This window comes from Pteropus alecto, unplaced genomic scaffold (genome assembly GCF_000325575.1).
Source record: "Pteropus alecto unplaced genomic scaffold, ASM32557v1 scaffold3, whole genome shotgun sequence".
Classification (NCBI taxonomy): Eukaryota; Metazoa; Chordata; class Mammalia; order Chiroptera; family Pteropodidae; genus Pteropus; species Pteropus alecto.
Genome location: NW_006442484.1, coordinates 47,878,700 through 47,895,584, shown reverse-complemented (window position 1 = coordinate 47,895,584; position 16,885 = coordinate 47,878,700). Strand labels below are relative to the sequence as shown.

General features: G+C 33.6%; 1 protein-coding gene across 1 annotated transcript in view; it reads left to right on the top strand.

The window, feature by feature from the left end:
- Positions 1 to 16,885, top strand: part of TTN (titin) — a 266,736-nt gene that overhangs the window by 93,253 nt on the left and 156,598 nt on the right. The window contains 26 exon segments of the mRNA XM_025039310.1: positions 63 to 341; positions 452 to 730; positions 820 to 1,098; positions 1,702 to 1,989; positions 2,137 to 2,424; positions 2,892 to 3,182; positions 4,865 to 5,152; positions 5,747 to 5,839; positions 5,958 to 6,243; positions 7,048 to 7,231; positions 7,427 to 7,516; positions 7,604 to 7,871; positions 7,976 to 8,236; positions 9,385 to 9,594; positions 9,801 to 9,878; positions 9,985 to 10,011; positions 10,430 to 10,489; positions 10,794 to 10,877; positions 12,163 to 12,237; positions 13,241 to 13,285; positions 14,128 to 14,532; positions 14,979 to 15,041; positions 15,511 to 15,588; positions 15,749 to 15,826; positions 16,423 to 16,512; positions 16,741 to 16,821. Of these exon segments, the coding sequence (XP_024895078.1) occupies positions 63 to 341; positions 452 to 730; positions 820 to 1,098; positions 1,702 to 1,989; positions 2,137 to 2,424; positions 2,892 to 3,182; positions 4,865 to 5,152; positions 5,747 to 5,839; positions 5,958 to 6,243; positions 7,048 to 7,231; positions 7,427 to 7,516; positions 7,604 to 7,871; positions 7,976 to 8,236; positions 9,385 to 9,594; positions 9,801 to 9,878; positions 9,985 to 10,011; positions 10,430 to 10,489; positions 10,794 to 10,877; positions 12,163 to 12,237; positions 13,241 to 13,285; positions 14,128 to 14,532; positions 14,979 to 15,041; positions 15,511 to 15,588; positions 15,749 to 15,826; positions 16,423 to 16,512; positions 16,741 to 16,821 (4,548 nt within the window).

Sequence of the window (16,885 nt, the reverse complement as noted above, 5' to 3'; positions counted from 1 at the left end):
AATTTTTATCATCACAGATCAAAACTATTAAATTTTTTCTGGTATATGCTTTTTTTGTTTAGAACCACCATCTTTTGTTCAGAAACCTGATGCCATGGATGTTTTAACTGGAACCAATGTAACTTTCACAAGCATCATAAAAGGAACACCACCTTTCAGTGTCAGCTGGTTCAAGGGTAGCAGTGAACTAGTACCAGGGGACAGATGTAATGTGTCTTTGGAGGATTCAGTGGCTGAACTGGAGTTGTTTGATGTAGATACATCACAAAGTGGAGAATATACCTGCATAGTTAGTAATGAAGCGGGCAAAGCATCTTGTACAACACATCTCTATGTCAAAGGTTTGCTTGGCTGCTATTCCACATTTTTACAATTAACATACATGAAATAATAGACATATCTATATCCATGTGTATATGTGTTTGATTTCATACTTTCAATTTGTTTTTAGCTCCAGCTAAATTTGTGAAGAGACTCAATGATTACAGCATAGAAAAAGGAAAAGCACTGATCCTAGAAGGCGCATACATTGGAACTCCTCCCATTTCAGTTACATGGAAGAAAAATGGCATAAATATAACTCCTTCTCAGAAGTGTAATATAACCACAACTGAAAAATCTTCAATCCTGGAAATTCCAAGTACCGTAGTAGAGGATGCAGGGCAATACAACTGCTACATTGAAAATGCTTCTGGAAAAGATTCCTGTTCAGCACAAATACTGATCCTAGGTTTGTTGTGACTGTATATCCCTACCTTTAGACACAAATAATCATTCTGGCATGTCTCCTTCATGACTGATTATCTCTCTTGTCTGCAGAACCACCGTATTTTGTCAAACAGTTAGAGCCTGTTAAAGTGACTGTTGGAGATTCTGCCTCTTTGCAATGCCAGCTTGCTGGGACCCCTGAGATCGGGGTATCCTGGTATAAAGGAGATACAAAATTGAGACCCACTACCACCTGCAAAATGCATTTTAAGAACAATGTTGCTACACTGGTTTTCAACCAGGTTGATAGTAATGACAGTGGAGAATACATCTGCAGAGCTGAAAACAGTGTGGGAGAAGTTTCTTCATCAACTTTCCTTACTGTTCAAGGTATTTGCAATATTTCAAAAGCGAATGAATTTGCATTTCTTTTGAACAAAATTTAAAGTAATCTGGTGAGGGCTGTCTTTTTTAGGTATGTTTTTTCAAATGTAAGATTTTCTTCCCAAGTAATGTCATCTACAGTTAGTGGCTTATCTTTTCTATCGCCTTCCCATCTCTGTCTAGAGGAAAGATGACTAAATCTTCAGCTGGAAGGATCATGAAATCTTTTTTCTCTATAATTAAATCGTTAAGAAAAAGAGTGACCATATTTTTAAAATTTTACCCCATGAGTGTCTCATTCAGATTGCTAGAAGGCAGTCTTAAAAAGTAGGAGAATCTGCTGCCTACCTGGAGATGTACCTCTCACAGATCAATTTCTCTCCTGACATACGTATCTTTATACCTTCTGTGCATTAGGCTGCCCTCAGAGTGAAACTTTTGCTCCAAAAGTTTACGTTTTCCCCTGTGTCCAAGTTAATTCAAGAGATGTTATTGCCTCCTGACATTTTTATAGAAATACCATTACCTATGTAATACTAACTATAAGAAGAATATTCAGTAAATTTAAAACGTCCAGAAGTATTTATTACTTTAATTCTGTTCCTACAGAACAAAAACTTCCACCATCGTTTTCTCGACAATTGAGAGATGTTCAAGAAACAGTTGGACTGCCAGTTGTTTTTGAATGTGCCATAAATGGATCAGAACCTATCTCAGTGTCTTGGTATAAAGACGGCAAGCCATTGAAAGATGGCCCAAATGTGCAAACATCATTTTTAGATAATGTAGCCACTCTCAATATTTTTAAAACAGATCGAAGCCTTGCAGGCCAGTATTCTTGCACAGCTACAAATCCTATAGGGTCTGCTTCTTCTAGTGCCAAACTCATTCTCACAGGTATGTGGATTCTTGAACTTCTTTTTATTTCTGTAAATTAAATTTTTACAATGAGATACAAAATTAGGGAGAAAACGTCATGATTTCTGTAAACTGGGATGGTCCAGACATGGAGTCTGAAAACTCATCTTTCCTTTCTCTTTCTAGAGGGTAGGAACCCACCCTTCTTTGACATTCGCATTGCCCCTGTGGATGCCGTGGTGGGAGAAAGTGCGGACTTTGAGTGCCACGTCACAGGGACACAACCGATAAAGGTCAGCTGGGCCAAAGATGGCAAAGAGATACGAAGCGGTGGCAACTACCAGCTTAGTTATCTGGAAAATAGTGCCCATCTGACAATTCTGAAAGTAGACAAGGGAGACTCTGGACAATATACCTGCTATGCTGTGAATGAAGTGGGAAAGGACTCCTGTGCAGCTCAACTTAATATAAAAGGTAAAGTTTATTTTGCATGTGGTCCGACAAAATGTAATCATCTTATATTCAGTACTAAGGGTGCAGTTTTTAGCAAGACAAATGAAATTGAGGACAACATTTTTAAGCAAATGGCATAAGAATATAGGAGGAAATGTTTCTTTAGAGAACAGGTGATCTTTTAAAATCTGTATTTCTGTAAAATTTTATAAATAACCCTAAAATTACCTGCCTTGTCTATTTTACATATTATCTAATTCTGTAAATGGTCATAAGTTATTGTTATCATTCAACTCATAAATCAGATCAGAGAATAGTTTAGAATAAACTTTGGAAGGAGGCTGCAATGTTTAGGAACATACTGATATGCTGTATTTAGTTGGTCAGCATTGACTTTCAACAAGAAAATGACTTATTTTTCTTGAAAAGTCTCATTTTAATAACCCACTTCTGAATTCCACTTCATATATCCTTGCAATTTCTTACAGAGAGGCTAATTCCACCAAGTTTCACTAAAAAACTCTCAGAGACAGTAGAAGAAACAGAAGGGAATTCTTTCAAACTTGAGGGCCGTGTTGCTGGTTCCCAGCCTATAACTGTTGCTTGGTACAAGAATAATATAGAGATACATCCAACTTCTAACTGTGAAATCACATTCAAGAACAACACACTGCTGCTGCAAGTCAGGAAGGCGGGCATGGGCGATGCTGGTTTGTACACGTGCAAACTGTCGAATGACGCAGGCTCTGCTCTGTGTACCTCTTCAGTTGTCATCAAAGGTTAGTTATGTTCACAACCTCCAGGCTGTTGTGTTTTTTCACTGCCTGTAAGATAACCATGTACATTTCTTCTGATATGTCTGTTTCTTCTTCAACTCTGTTGATCAAGTAAATTATAATGGATATAAATATACATTATCTAATTGGATTGACATAATTCCATATATGTTTACTTAAAATATATGTAATTTGTAACTTAATTGCATGGCCCAGCAAAGTAGGTGTCGTATAATAAATAGATGGAGTGAAAATCTTAGCCGGTAAATTATAATCCCAAAGTTCTCTCAGGCAATTAGTGGTCTATGTTTACTTTGAAATTCATGTATAAGTGATATATAAATTTTTATGAAGCATATGTATTTTGATATATTCTTAGATTTCCATCATTGAATATTGCATTAGCTTTGCTTATTATACCTTACATCACATTCTGAAACATTCCCTTTTCTAATTATATTTTTAAAGGATTATTGTTTAACATATATTGCCCAAAGCTTTTAGGCTGTAAATGAATATTAATCCTCGTTAAAAGAGTAAATTTGCCTAAAAAGAAAAGAAGATGAGTGGAATGATGTTGCATGTTTTTATGGAGGATGTATTTAAATACATAGTCATAGCTTGAGGCACAAAAATAAACTCTGTCTGATCCTCTGACCATAATGGCTTCACCCAGATGATTATGATGTAGATTCATCAAACTCATTTTACAAACTAACTTCCTAAAGCAGCTTGAAATTGATTACCAGGTGAAGACTGTTGGCCATTTCAGGCTGCACAGATAATAGGTTAATATCACTAATAGGCTAATATCATGGAGGTGTCTTAAAATTCAAATTTCACCACTCATTTAATAGGATTTAAGTGCACTTAGTTTTAAAATATGATTTATATTCCTGATGCTTTTGCCATTGAGTAGATAAAGCTTTCTATAGAATTCTGAGGTTATTTACCTACAGAGTTAAAAAAGAGGAGTAGCCATCAGAAGTTTTAGTCTTTACAATCATGAATTTTGCCTTATCTTATTTAATGGTCTCAGAACCACTAAATAAAATCATACATGACACTGAGTTTCCCATGGCCTTCTTAGCATGTTACTCGTGTCTTTTCATTGGCTTTTATTTGCACACTGAGCTTTAATTCCTAATTCCTTTAGGCAAAGATTGGAATATAAATGCCACTGTAACTGCATTTAATAGCTAGTGATGAACATCAGAGAAAATCACATATTAAGATGTGGGCTCATGGACTACTCAAATGTTGACTTTCTTTCCCAGAGAGTAGCAAGAATTCTAAATGAGCAGAATTCCCCAATAAGCCCTTAGATTTTAGAGTTCAGAGAAAATGCAGCTTACCCAGGTTTGAAAGAATCAATAGTATGCACAGGAGTCAATAACTGCCAGTAAAATGTTTGCAGTGCTTAATCGGGACAGATGCTTAGGTGGTCTATGGACAGCATGACATCTGTTCTTTGCTTGTTTTTAAACCTCTATCTTTTTTTTTTTTTAAATCCAACAAATGTAACTATTGACTTTGTAGAGGAATCGATCAGGCACAGTGACTCAGTTCTACTACAGCATCTAGTGTTATTTTAGACGCAAAATGGAGTTCTTTTCTGGAATTTAATACTTATTTGCCTTTCAGTTCTTCTTTATTTTGTGTTTAAAAATGCTTTTTCATTCCAGAACCTAAGAAGCCACCTGTGTTTGATCGGCACCTTACTCCAGTAACAGTGAGTGAAGGAGAATTCGTGCAGCTCAGCTGCCACGTCCAGGGTTCAGAGCCAATCAGGATCCAGTGGTTGAAGGCTGGCAGAGAAATAAAGCCTTCAGACAGATGCAGCTTCAGCTTTGCTAACGGGACTGCTGTGCTGGAGCTCAAGGATGTGGCTAAAGCAGATTCAGGAGATTATGTGTGTAAAGCTTCAAATGTTGCTGGAAGCGACACTTCCAAATCAAAAGTGACCATTAAAGGTACAGACACTTCAAAAGTGTTATTCAGATTAAGTCAGCGACTGCTCACATATATCTTTTACAATTTAAATAGGAATAGAATTAGGTGTTTAAAAACATCAGTTATTGCTCATTTGTAATTTATAACCTCATTATAATTGAAGTCTTAGATAATTTAATGGAAATATTGTCAATACAAATTGTCAGAAATGACCCCAAATTCACTATGATATTTCTATTTCTTGAACCTTTTTCACCATATTCAAGAGGGTGTGATTAGGTGAAGTTCTAAAATGACGCTGTAATAATGTGGCATAAGGTAGCCTGATGGAAATCACAACCGGGTGGAAATCTGTATAATAAAGCCAAGTCAAGAAAGATAAGGTTTGGTACTGCTAATATGATTGCAGTTCAACACTCCAACCTGCATATGATAACTACAACTAGTTACAAATACATGTGATGAAACTGCTTTATCTTCTGTGATCCACCCTCATATAGAATTGCATGATATTTTAGACTCTGCCAAAGTCCTAAAACTTACATTACAAAGAGAATTATTGATTGCAATCTTAAGGTAATTGTGACAGCAAAACATGTAAATGTGTTTTTTAGACAAACCAGCTGCTGCCCCAGCAGCTAAGAAAGCAGCAGTGGATGGGAAGCTCTTCTTCGTGTCAGAGCCTCAGAGTATCAGAGTGGTAGAAAGTAAGTACTCCAGGAAATGTACACCTTCATCTATCCTCTACACGTTACTACCAATTTAACTTTGGAAGAACTCATTTTAGAAAATTAAGTTTTTTCATTTGTTCTATTATTTCTTTAGAAACCACTGCAACATTTATCGCAAAAGTTGGCGGTGATCCGATCCCCAGTGTTAAGTGGACTAAAGGGAAATGGAGGCAACTGAACCAAGGAGGTCGCGTGTTTATCTACCAGAAAGACGACGAAGCGAAGTTGGAGATCAGAGACACCACAAAAACTGATTCCGGGTTATACCGATGTGTTGCATTCAATAAACATGGCGAAATTGAAAGTAATGTTAACCTCCAGGTGGATGAAAGGAAGAAACAAGAGAAAATTGAAGGAGATCTTAGAGCATTGCTGAAAAAGTAAGTTCAATAAAAAACTGTAAATTTCCACTCACAAAAGAGATCTCTCAAGGGGTATCGATCATCCCCTCCAAGATTCAGATTGGCAAAGAACATAAGCGTGCAGACATTTTAACAGGAACAAATAAACAGTTACACGATATTTGAGTGGAAGTTATTAACTCATTAAGAACAATTTCTGAATAATCATGAGACAGTTTTGAGAATGAGGTGAACTTTTATTAAAATTTTAAACAAAGGAAATGTCCTATATGGAAAATTGGGTGTGTCTAAGTATAAGATTTTTGTTTCTATGTATGATTTCTCCTGCTCTGAATCATTTTCTAGATCAGCTATTTTAAACATTCGTTATTACCAATAATTTCAACACAATATATATTTTGACATAGTAATTGGATTATTAAATTAATCAACATTTAATTTCCACACATCTTTCCCATGACATGATATTTATCTCTTATTAATACCTTCTCTGGCTGTTATTATTTTTCCTTGTAATTATTTCACAAGGCTCTTTAGTTGTAAAGTTTACATGTTTCCACTATTCTTTCCTTTCTTAAATTCTTTGATCAAATTTTTATACTTTAGAACAATGGTCCAAACTTAATCCACTCCATCTCCGAACCCACATTTTTTTTTTATTGTTTCACGGTTAACATGGTAAAATCAATATTCTTTGAATAAAGGACACATAACTATTTCTTAGAAAAAAAATTTAATGACATTCGTAATCTTTGAATGATAATAGACAATTCGAAAAAAATAGAAGACAAGTGGTATATATTTATTTCCTATTTTATTTAGGACTCCAGCCTTAAAGAGAGGCTCTGGAGAAGAAGAAGAAATTGATATCATGGAACTTCTCAAAAACGTTGATCCTAAAGAATATGAAAAATATGCCCGCATGTACGGAATCACTGACTTCCGTGGTCTTCTTCAAGCATTTGAACTGTTAAAGCAAAGTCAGGAAGAAGAGACACATAGATTGGTATGAGTTTTTGTATATATAGCATCATCTTTAAAAATTCACACTTGAAACATCTAATATATGCCCAATGAATTTCCAGACCCTGCAGTTGTATGAGATCATTTAATATAATCTAAGCAGCGTCAAGAATGGAAGCTGAATGTAGTCATGGAGTCCTGCGTAATGCTTATCTTTTTTTTTTTTTTCTCTCCTCAGGAAATTGAGGAGATAGAGAAGTCAGAGAAGGAAGAAAAGGAATTTGAAGAACTGGTATCATTTATTCAACAAAGGCTATCGCAGACAGAGGTAAAATGAAGTATGCTGATAATAAAGTGAACAAGTTATTATTGAGAATTAGCAGAACTAATGCATTTTAATTCTTTATTCTCATAGCCTGTCACTCTAATCAAGGATATTGAAAATCAGACAGTTTTGAAAGATAATGATGCTGTGTTCGAAATTGACATTAAGATTAATTATCCAGAAATCAAGCTTTCATGGTACAAAGGGACTGTAAAACTGGAACCCAGTGATAAATTTGAAATAAGCATTGATGGTGATCGACATACACTCAGAGTCAAAAACTGTCAACTTAAAGATCAGGGGAATTACAGATTGGTGTGTGGCCCACATATTGCTAGTGCTAAACTGACTGTAATTGGTAAGTAAAAGGAGTTTTATTTTTTTTAAGTTGTGAGATCAATTTACTATTAAGCGTATCTGCATGTGATATTGAACAAAATATGTATTGCATCATACCAACAGAACCTGCTTGGGAACGGCATCTGCAGGACGTTACTTTGAAAGAAGGCCAGACATGCACCATGGCGTGCCAATTTTCTGTGCCAAATGTAAAATCCGAATGGTTCAGAAATGGCAGAATCCTTAAGCCCCAAGGTAGACATAAAACTGAAGTGGAACACAAAGCCCATAAGCTGACCATTGCAGATGTTCGAGCAGAAGATCAGGGACAATACACCTGCAAATGTGGAGACCTTGAAACTTCAGCAGAACTCAGGATTGAAGGTGACCGAAAGAGTTAATCCAGCAGAGATTAATGGCAAATGGTGTGCAGGACCGCTGCAACTCTGCCACCAAACATATCCCAGAGTGCTGTGTGTTCTCATTTTCCAAGACACATACTAATAGCAGTCACTCACATCTCAAAATTCATACAAAATCCAAAGGGAAATGTTCACATAAGTGCCAGTTCTTTTGCATAGTTCTTTTGAACCAGAAGTAGACTTCGATCTAAACTAGGATATGACTTTTCTAACAGTCATTTCTGTTAAATTCCATAATTCTGCTCAATTCAATAATTTTTTACAATTTTACTAAATTCTACAGTTCCAACATCTATAATTCTGAATCCTAGAAGGAATTCTTAGAAAAGACCAGATATCGAGACTATGTATCTAGAAGATCTTAGCTAGGAGTTGATATTTTGTTTATAGGAATTAATTTGACTCTATCTGTATGAAGCTTTATAAATAAAATTAACAAAATATGCGAAGTATATTTTGCAGGTATTTTTTTAAAAATAGTTATTTCAGATGAGGATCATATTCCAGTCTTCTGAATCTCTGAAATCAAGTGAAATCTTGATATTTAGAAGCAAACATATTCATTTCCTAATCCTTTGATTGTATGCATTATCTGAAAGCATCCTTGTACTGTATTGAGCAATATTTTGGCTATAGATAGTATCTACTTCCAGTTTTCCTCTTGAGTTTGAAATGATTGCACAGGGAAAGTGATGTATGTCAAATAAACGATTCTAGGTCCTGAATAGCAAAATTATTTTACAGAAGAAAGAATTTCAAAGGAGAATAAATTATAAAGTAAAATTAGGTTTACATTCTCTTTATTTGGAACCTCCCATTTTACTAACATTTTTAAAGTTTAATTTGACTTTGGGGTTATAAGCACCCTTGACTATTGCTTTCATGTTAATATTTTAAGGACTTTCAGGGACTTCTTTCTACCCATCTACCTAATTTTTTTGTTACTGATGCAAAGAATTGCATTTTCCTCTTGTTTTATATGTTCAGCACTTTTTTTTTCTATTTTCCAGCTAGATACAAAGATGGAGACTTTAAATATCTGAGAAGAAAGTAGTGAAAGAAATTCCTTCCTATATAGTCTAACTTTGAACTCTCTTTGTACTTAAACAGCTGAACCAATTCAGTTTACGAAACGCATACAGAACATTGTAGTGAGCGAGCATCAATCTGCCACCTTTGAGTGCGAAGTGTCCTTTGATGATGCCATTGTAACATGGTACAAAGGACCAACAGAACTGACTGAGAGCCAGAAATACAACTTTAGGAATGATGGTCGCTGCCATTATATGACCATCCATAATGTGACCCCAGACGATGAAGGTAATTGACAGTGACCCTGTGAATATATAATTTAAAGCTTGTCTGTTTTATCTATTTCTACCCTAGTTTACGCTTGCACTCTGTAATTCTATATAGAATGCTTTTTTAGGAAAGAGAAGTATAAATAAAAACGTACTATATTTAAGCAAAGAAATGTTATTTACAAACATAACAGCAAACAAATATTTGACGATTCTTTTCCTTAGGTGTCTATTCAGTGATTGCTCGACTGGAGCCAAGAGGTGAAGCAAGAAGCACAGCAGAGCTGTACTTAACAACTAAAGGTCAGAAAACACCACATTAAAACCACTTAGGGATCTTTGAAACAAAGTAGCCTGCCAAGACAATTCTAAATACAAAAATGTTATTTATTTATTTTTTTTTCTGCAGAAATCAAACTTGAGATGAAGCCTCCTGGTAAGTTAAGAAAAAAAAAAAAATCAATCCTTGCTTACAATACATTTCAATGTAATTTTGTAAATGATAGAAGCCAAACTAAAATGTCTAAAAGCATTATCTCTTTTTTTCAGTAAAATATTGTTCAGGAAAATAATACAAATGTTAGGCTTTGTGACTTTTGGAAATTAGAGATAATAAGGTCTCATTCAACTGATGTTTAAGAGCATGCCAAATGGTGTAGCCATAGAACAAAAATTTTCACAGGACATAAACATGCCTGTGTGGTTGCATATAAAACTTACCTATGGAGTTTGTGTCTATATGTTAAATTCTGCTCTAGGAAATAAATGCCTGACAATCAGACACATCTTAGTTGTCTAATAAAACACCTGTGTTTTCTGTCCCTCTATGCTTATCATTAAATGTCTCTTTTCAGATATTCCTGACTCCAGAGTTCCAATCCCTACCATGCCTATCAGAGCAGTACCACCAGAAGGTACTATCCAGCACCCAAACATCTGGGCTTAGAGCAACAATATGCTACCACTAGGAAATTACTGATGCCAAACCATAGCAGAGAGCCAGAACAGAAACTTTTGTGTTCTATTCTTCTCTGTGTAATCAGAAATCAAAACAAAAGATTAGTGACTATTATAAATATATGCTATTTTTATTTTCTCAGATGATTAGTATTATAACAACTTTGAGGTGCTAGAAGAAATTCATGAGACTTTTTGTTATGCTTCACACAAAATGGATAACCAAACTGACATAACTGATATGGAAATTATTTTTTTCAGAAATCCCTTCTGTGGTTATTCCTCCTATACCTCTGTTGCTACCATCACCTGAAGAAAAGAAACCACCAGCAAAACATATTGAAGGTATTATATGTTATCTACCTAAATGTCAAAACAGAATTTAACTACTGTACATCTGGAAATGTTGTTTCATGCAGCATGTTTGCCCTCTAGTGGTCAGCAGGTTGAATTGCCTTTTAAAATGTAAATTATTTGCTTTAAGTAGTAACCAACTGCTTAAGACATGTGCCTACAAGTCTGAAAATCATCAGACAAACCAGACACTATGCTTAACACTGAAATATTTTATTTTAATAGAATCACTTAAACATTAATGAAAAACTCGTTTCATGCTTTATATTTTTTCTACTACACAAACCAATAAAATAATTTCTAGTGAAATCCATGGAAATAAATCATATTAGTTTATAGTCAAGTTAAAATTATAGTTTGTGGTTTTTTCTCAATTACAATATTAATTACTCTTTAAAAGTTACTATCTTGTTATAAAAATATGATTTAGAATATATTTGAAACATTTGATTTTTTTCTTTAAGCTAAGGAATAACCTCACCAATAAGGAGCTCTTGAGTGTGTCAGGGAACTGTCCCCCTCCGATATTTCAATACACAAATTGTAATAGTTGTGCCCCAAAACGACTGAACAAAATCAGTCAACAGATGCTTGAGAATATCTAGAGCTCTGGGAAGTTCAAAATTGCTTTAATATAGTCCATCTACTTCTGATAGAGAAACAAAAATCAAAATTCATAAATTAGATTTCCATTTATGTTTATTGTCACAAATAATAATTTATCTTAATGAATGATTTATTCTTTTAGTGTTACTGTCAACATGGCTATGTTTGAGTACCCACTGGGAAATTTGAGACATTAAATCATATTTTAAATGAAAACAGTGTTATTTATTCATGAATACTCGGATCCCTAATCAAGTTATGAGCAGGGTCATTATCAAGCTATAACATTCACAATAACAAAAGAAAACTTCCACAGTATGTCATAGGTAGGACTTTAATTTTACCAATTCACATATTTTTCTTCAGACAAATTTAAAATGTTTTTACCTAAGTGAAACAAAGATGAAAATGTATATATTTTCTATTCATGATATTGCTTAGGTTCATTCTTGATGTTTTGAAAACTTTAAGCAGGCATAAAGTCAGTGAAGATCACCCTACATAATCTATCTCCTTCTAAAAAAAAAATTTTGCATTCTAGTCTGAAATAGGTATCTTTCAATAATGTGCAAAGTCTCTTGTTGCCATCAAAACATATTTAAAAATATCTCAATAAACCTAGTTTCCTGAAAACATTTTGGTTATTCACATCTGACATCATATATTTTAGTGACCAAAAAAGCTGTGAAGAAAGATACCAAAAAAGTTGTCACAAAGCCCAAAGAAGAGGCACCACCACCTAAAGGTATTATAATTAACTAATCAAAACTGTCTTACTGCTTTTCTCTTGATTATACATTTTAAATCCCAAATAGTGGAAGGTGGAGGAAGGTAAGAGTTTGAATTCACAAAATGATACTTATTCCTTCACTTACTCACCTTCTTCTTTGACTCAGTCCTCACTTTGTCTTTCTCAACTTTCTCGTTTCTCCCCTGTCCTCCTGTGCTTATGCCTTCCCATGGCACCCAATGGCAACACCAGAGGATTTTTGTTATTTTTGGACTGCGATTTAGAGAAGGCACTGCCCTCTAGTTCAATAGATGGTCTTGATCAAGCCACACCAATAAAAGGTTAAGGGCTGATGCTAATTTCAGGTGGCTGCTCCAACCAAACTCAGCATCCTTCCTGGTTTTTCTGAGTAAATGTCAATGCGTGTCAATTAAAGAGAATCAGTATTAATTCCTCAAATTATTATTATATCTTGGAATGCTTTTAGAAAGAAGATAGGGGAACTAAATTTAAGCAAATAGGCCTTTTTTCTTTTTTTTTTTTTTTTTTTTTTTTACCCAGTTAGGTAAATTTATTTACTTGTTTGACTAAGACAAGGAGAATCCAGTCACTGAGGCCCATTCACTGACACTCTCTTCTGAGTGGTCATTTGTGAAATGTCATGGAATAAAAGGAAGCTCAAAAAGCATGGATATTTCCTGAACTTTACAGTTAATCATTGAAAAAATGAACATGCATTATTTTTTAGCATTAGACATATTGAATATTCTCTTTATGTTTCATGTTAATTTAAGTCATTTTAAATCAACCTAAAAGAGAATAAAACTTCAGTTTTCCTGCATTTTTATTAATATAGCATTGCATAGCATTTCTGATTACCTGAATTTGGAAATTATGAAAGCATTTGGTATATTAGTAGTAGTCACAAATGACTAATGACTAATAAGCGTGCAGAGGATGTAAGCATTAAAAATGTATAATCAAAATAAACATGTATTTTATGTTTTTAAAGTTCCAGAGGTTAAGAAGCCCCCGCCTCCTACTGCTTTAATTCCAGCAAAAGGTAAATAAAAACAAATTATTAAATATTTTTATTCTATTTACTTCTGAGATTTGCATCTCTGCTATGTATTCTTATTTTTACCTATGAGGCTTCCAGCTTATTGTAAAGTTATAGAGTCTGCTATATTAAAACTAGCATTAGAAACGATGGCTACTTCATATTGCTGCAATCTCAGGAAAGGAAACCCAGGCAGATATTTATGCCACTTAAGTGCAATGGGCACAGAGGAAGGACTAGAAAGAGGGGGGTCATCTCTTATTGTTTCAATTGTAGCTAACACAAATGTTAGGGATCATATAAATAATACTAGCCTTAAAGATTTTTAAAAAGTTGTTATACAAAAGGAACTAATTGATTTGGTTATGTAATTTTAAATATTATTTTTATTAAACTGGCTAAAGAGTCACATTTGATAGTCAAAAATGCAGCTTTAAAATGAGAAATGTGAATGAGAAATGTTTTTGAAAAATAGTTAGAAATCTAAATAGAGGTTAACTATAGTAACATTAAATACAAATTCCATAAAATGATTAAATATTAAAATATTCCATAGGAAGAAACTAAGGGTTTTATAAACTGGAACTCCCATAAAACAATGGAAGATGTGTCCATTTGATAATATTTACTGAATGACATTTTGCTTACACTGAAAAATCTTGAAATTAAGGGTATAGTATATCTCGATACTCCTGATAGTATTCCATAGTCAACAAAAATTTAAATGAAACCAACACAAAGAAACCATAAGTTATCAGTATAATACTTGACTTTCAATTAGTGAAGGACTCGTATGGATATAATTAATATGCTAATAATATCATTCATTTATTTATTTCTTTTAGCTCCTGAAATTATCGATGTGTCCTCCAAGGCTGAAGAAGTGAAAATAACGACGATAACCAGAAAGAAAGAGGTTCAGAAAGAAAAAGAAGCTGTGTATGAGAAAAAGCAAGCAGTCTACGAGGAGAAGAAAGTTTACATAGAATCTCTGGAAGAACCTTATGACGAACTGGAGGTAGAGCCGTATACAGAGCCATTCGAAGAACCTTATTACGAAGAACCAGATGAAGACTATGAAGAGACCAGGGTAGAAGCTAAGAGGGAAGTTCACGAGGAATGGGAAGAAGACTTTGAAGAAGGGCAGGAATACTATGAAAGGGAAGAAGGTTATGACGAAGGGGAAGAAGAGTGGGAGGAGACTTACGGAGAAAGAGAAGTAATTCAAGTTCAAAAAGAGGTTTATGAAGGTAAGTATTAATTGGGTGACTTTTTTCTTTTCCTCATTTTTGCTCAGTTCATTATATTTTCAGTGTTTTTAACATGATCTGCAATGGATATAGAGAAAATGATCATTTCCATTTTTTAAGATTAGAAATCCTTAGAAACAATCTTTAAAAGAATCGTTTTCTTCAGTTACTTTGACATTGTAACTTGAATCATTTAGTCCTATTTCTAAGACTAAATTCCAAGTGCTGTTTTCTAAAACAGATGCTCAGTTTCACTTCCACTGCCTTGTGGATTCTCTGCTTGATCCTGCTTCTAAATACAGCATGAGGAATCATGTTAGTAATAAAGATCACAAATACAGTACTTTACACAATTATATGCTATTCTTATTTTGTTTGTGATTTATACAACCTACTAGAACTTACCCGTTTAAGTACCCCTTCTTATTTCTGTGTTTTTGTTAAAGAATCACATGAGAGAAAAATTCCAGCAAAAGTACCTGAAAAGAAAAAAGCACCACCTCCTAAAGGTATGTAATTGGAATTATTTAAATAGATCAGAGCATCGACATCATTATCATGACTTGTTTGGCAAAGATGTATAAATCACCAGTTCAATCCAATAGGCACAACTTCTTCTCTAAGCTTTACTGTATCACTGAATTTTTTCTAAGACTATCCTTCTAATTTACTTAATGCAAACATTTAAAAAATGATAAAAAGATTGTTACGGTAAATATAAAATAAAATATAACAAAAATACTCAAAATATAGAAATTGTACTCAAAGTTCAGAGCACCAAACTTGTTGCTTTCTAAAAAAAATTACACACATGTATATATACATACATATATATACATATACATATATATACATACACATATATATATACATACATATATATATATATACACAGAGAGAGAGAGAGAGAGAGAAAGAGAGAGAGACTATTTTAATAGAAATTCTAAAAGTACTGAGATTTCTTTAAAATACTTGCAGTTATAAAGAAACCAGTAGTTGAAAAAATTGAAAAGACTTCTCGAAGAATGGAAGAAGAAACAGTTCAAGTCACTAAAGGTATTATTTAAAACATTTCTAGTACCATGTACAGAAATAACCTGTTTACTGATATATATTCACATTAGTTATTGATATAGTCATCTAAACTAAAGTATTTGAAAATTTGTGCAACGCAATATTCTTCACAATACAAATATATTTGTACATATTTTTTAAGTACCTGAAGTTTCCAAGAAGATTGTTCCACAAAAACCTTCTCGGATTCCAGTGCAGGAAGAAGTTGTTGAAGTGAAAGGTATACATCTTTGTCTTTCAGCTACAAGTTTTAATCATTTATAATGCATATGGATATGTGTACATATATTACTAAACAATTCACAAATCCGAAACCAAAGACATTCTTATATAATATACTTTTTATGTTGAGTTGCACATATGTATAATTTAAGTAGATAATAACATTTTATAGCTTTGTTTCTAATTTTGCTTTAAAATTATAGGTTTTTTTTTTTACTTAAGGAAGGTTTTATGTTTAATGACTAGTCTTCTAACTTTACTATGCAATGCATTCTGTTGCATAGGATATTCCTCATCCTTTCATTTATATGACTAGACCCTAACAAATTTGGAGAAGTACCGCATTACGTGTGAAGAAGTTGTGTCTATTTGATTCCCCTTTAATAATGTTTGATAAAGGCTGTCTTAGTTATTTGTCCCTATAAATCAAAACATGACTTGTTTTATTGTCAGTACTGAATTTTTTCTCAAGCTATCATATTAACCCACTCATTCTGTGTCTAAAGGCTTAACTATAATGTGTATGATCTATGTGTTTAATCTGATGTCTTGTCCTAGAAAAGGCAAAACTAATGTGAATTACTCTTTTTAAAGTACCAGCTGTGCATACAAAGAAGATGGTTATTTCAGAAGAAAAGATGTTCTTTGCTTCTCATACAGAGGAGGAGGAGGTGTCAGTCACAGGTATAAGGCAAATTTGAATTTGGGGGCTCAAGTAGAAAGGCGTTCAGTGGATTTTTATCCTTCTTATCTAATTTGTGATTACCTAGGCATCTCTGTCTTTTAATTCTTTGTCATCTTTTCATTTCACATTTGTCTCTGCTTCAATTTATATTTCAATATTGCTTGCAAATTACAATTACCACCCACAATATGGCATAACAGTAATTAAATGTACATTTTTTTTTCAAGTCCCAGAGGTACAAAAGAAAACTGTTATGGAAGAGAAAATCCATGTTGCTGTTTCCAAAAAGATTGAACCTCCACCTAAAGGTATTAATGATTCATTCTAAGTTTAAAATCTTTTAGAAGTTATGTAGTAAACTTCTGAATGTTA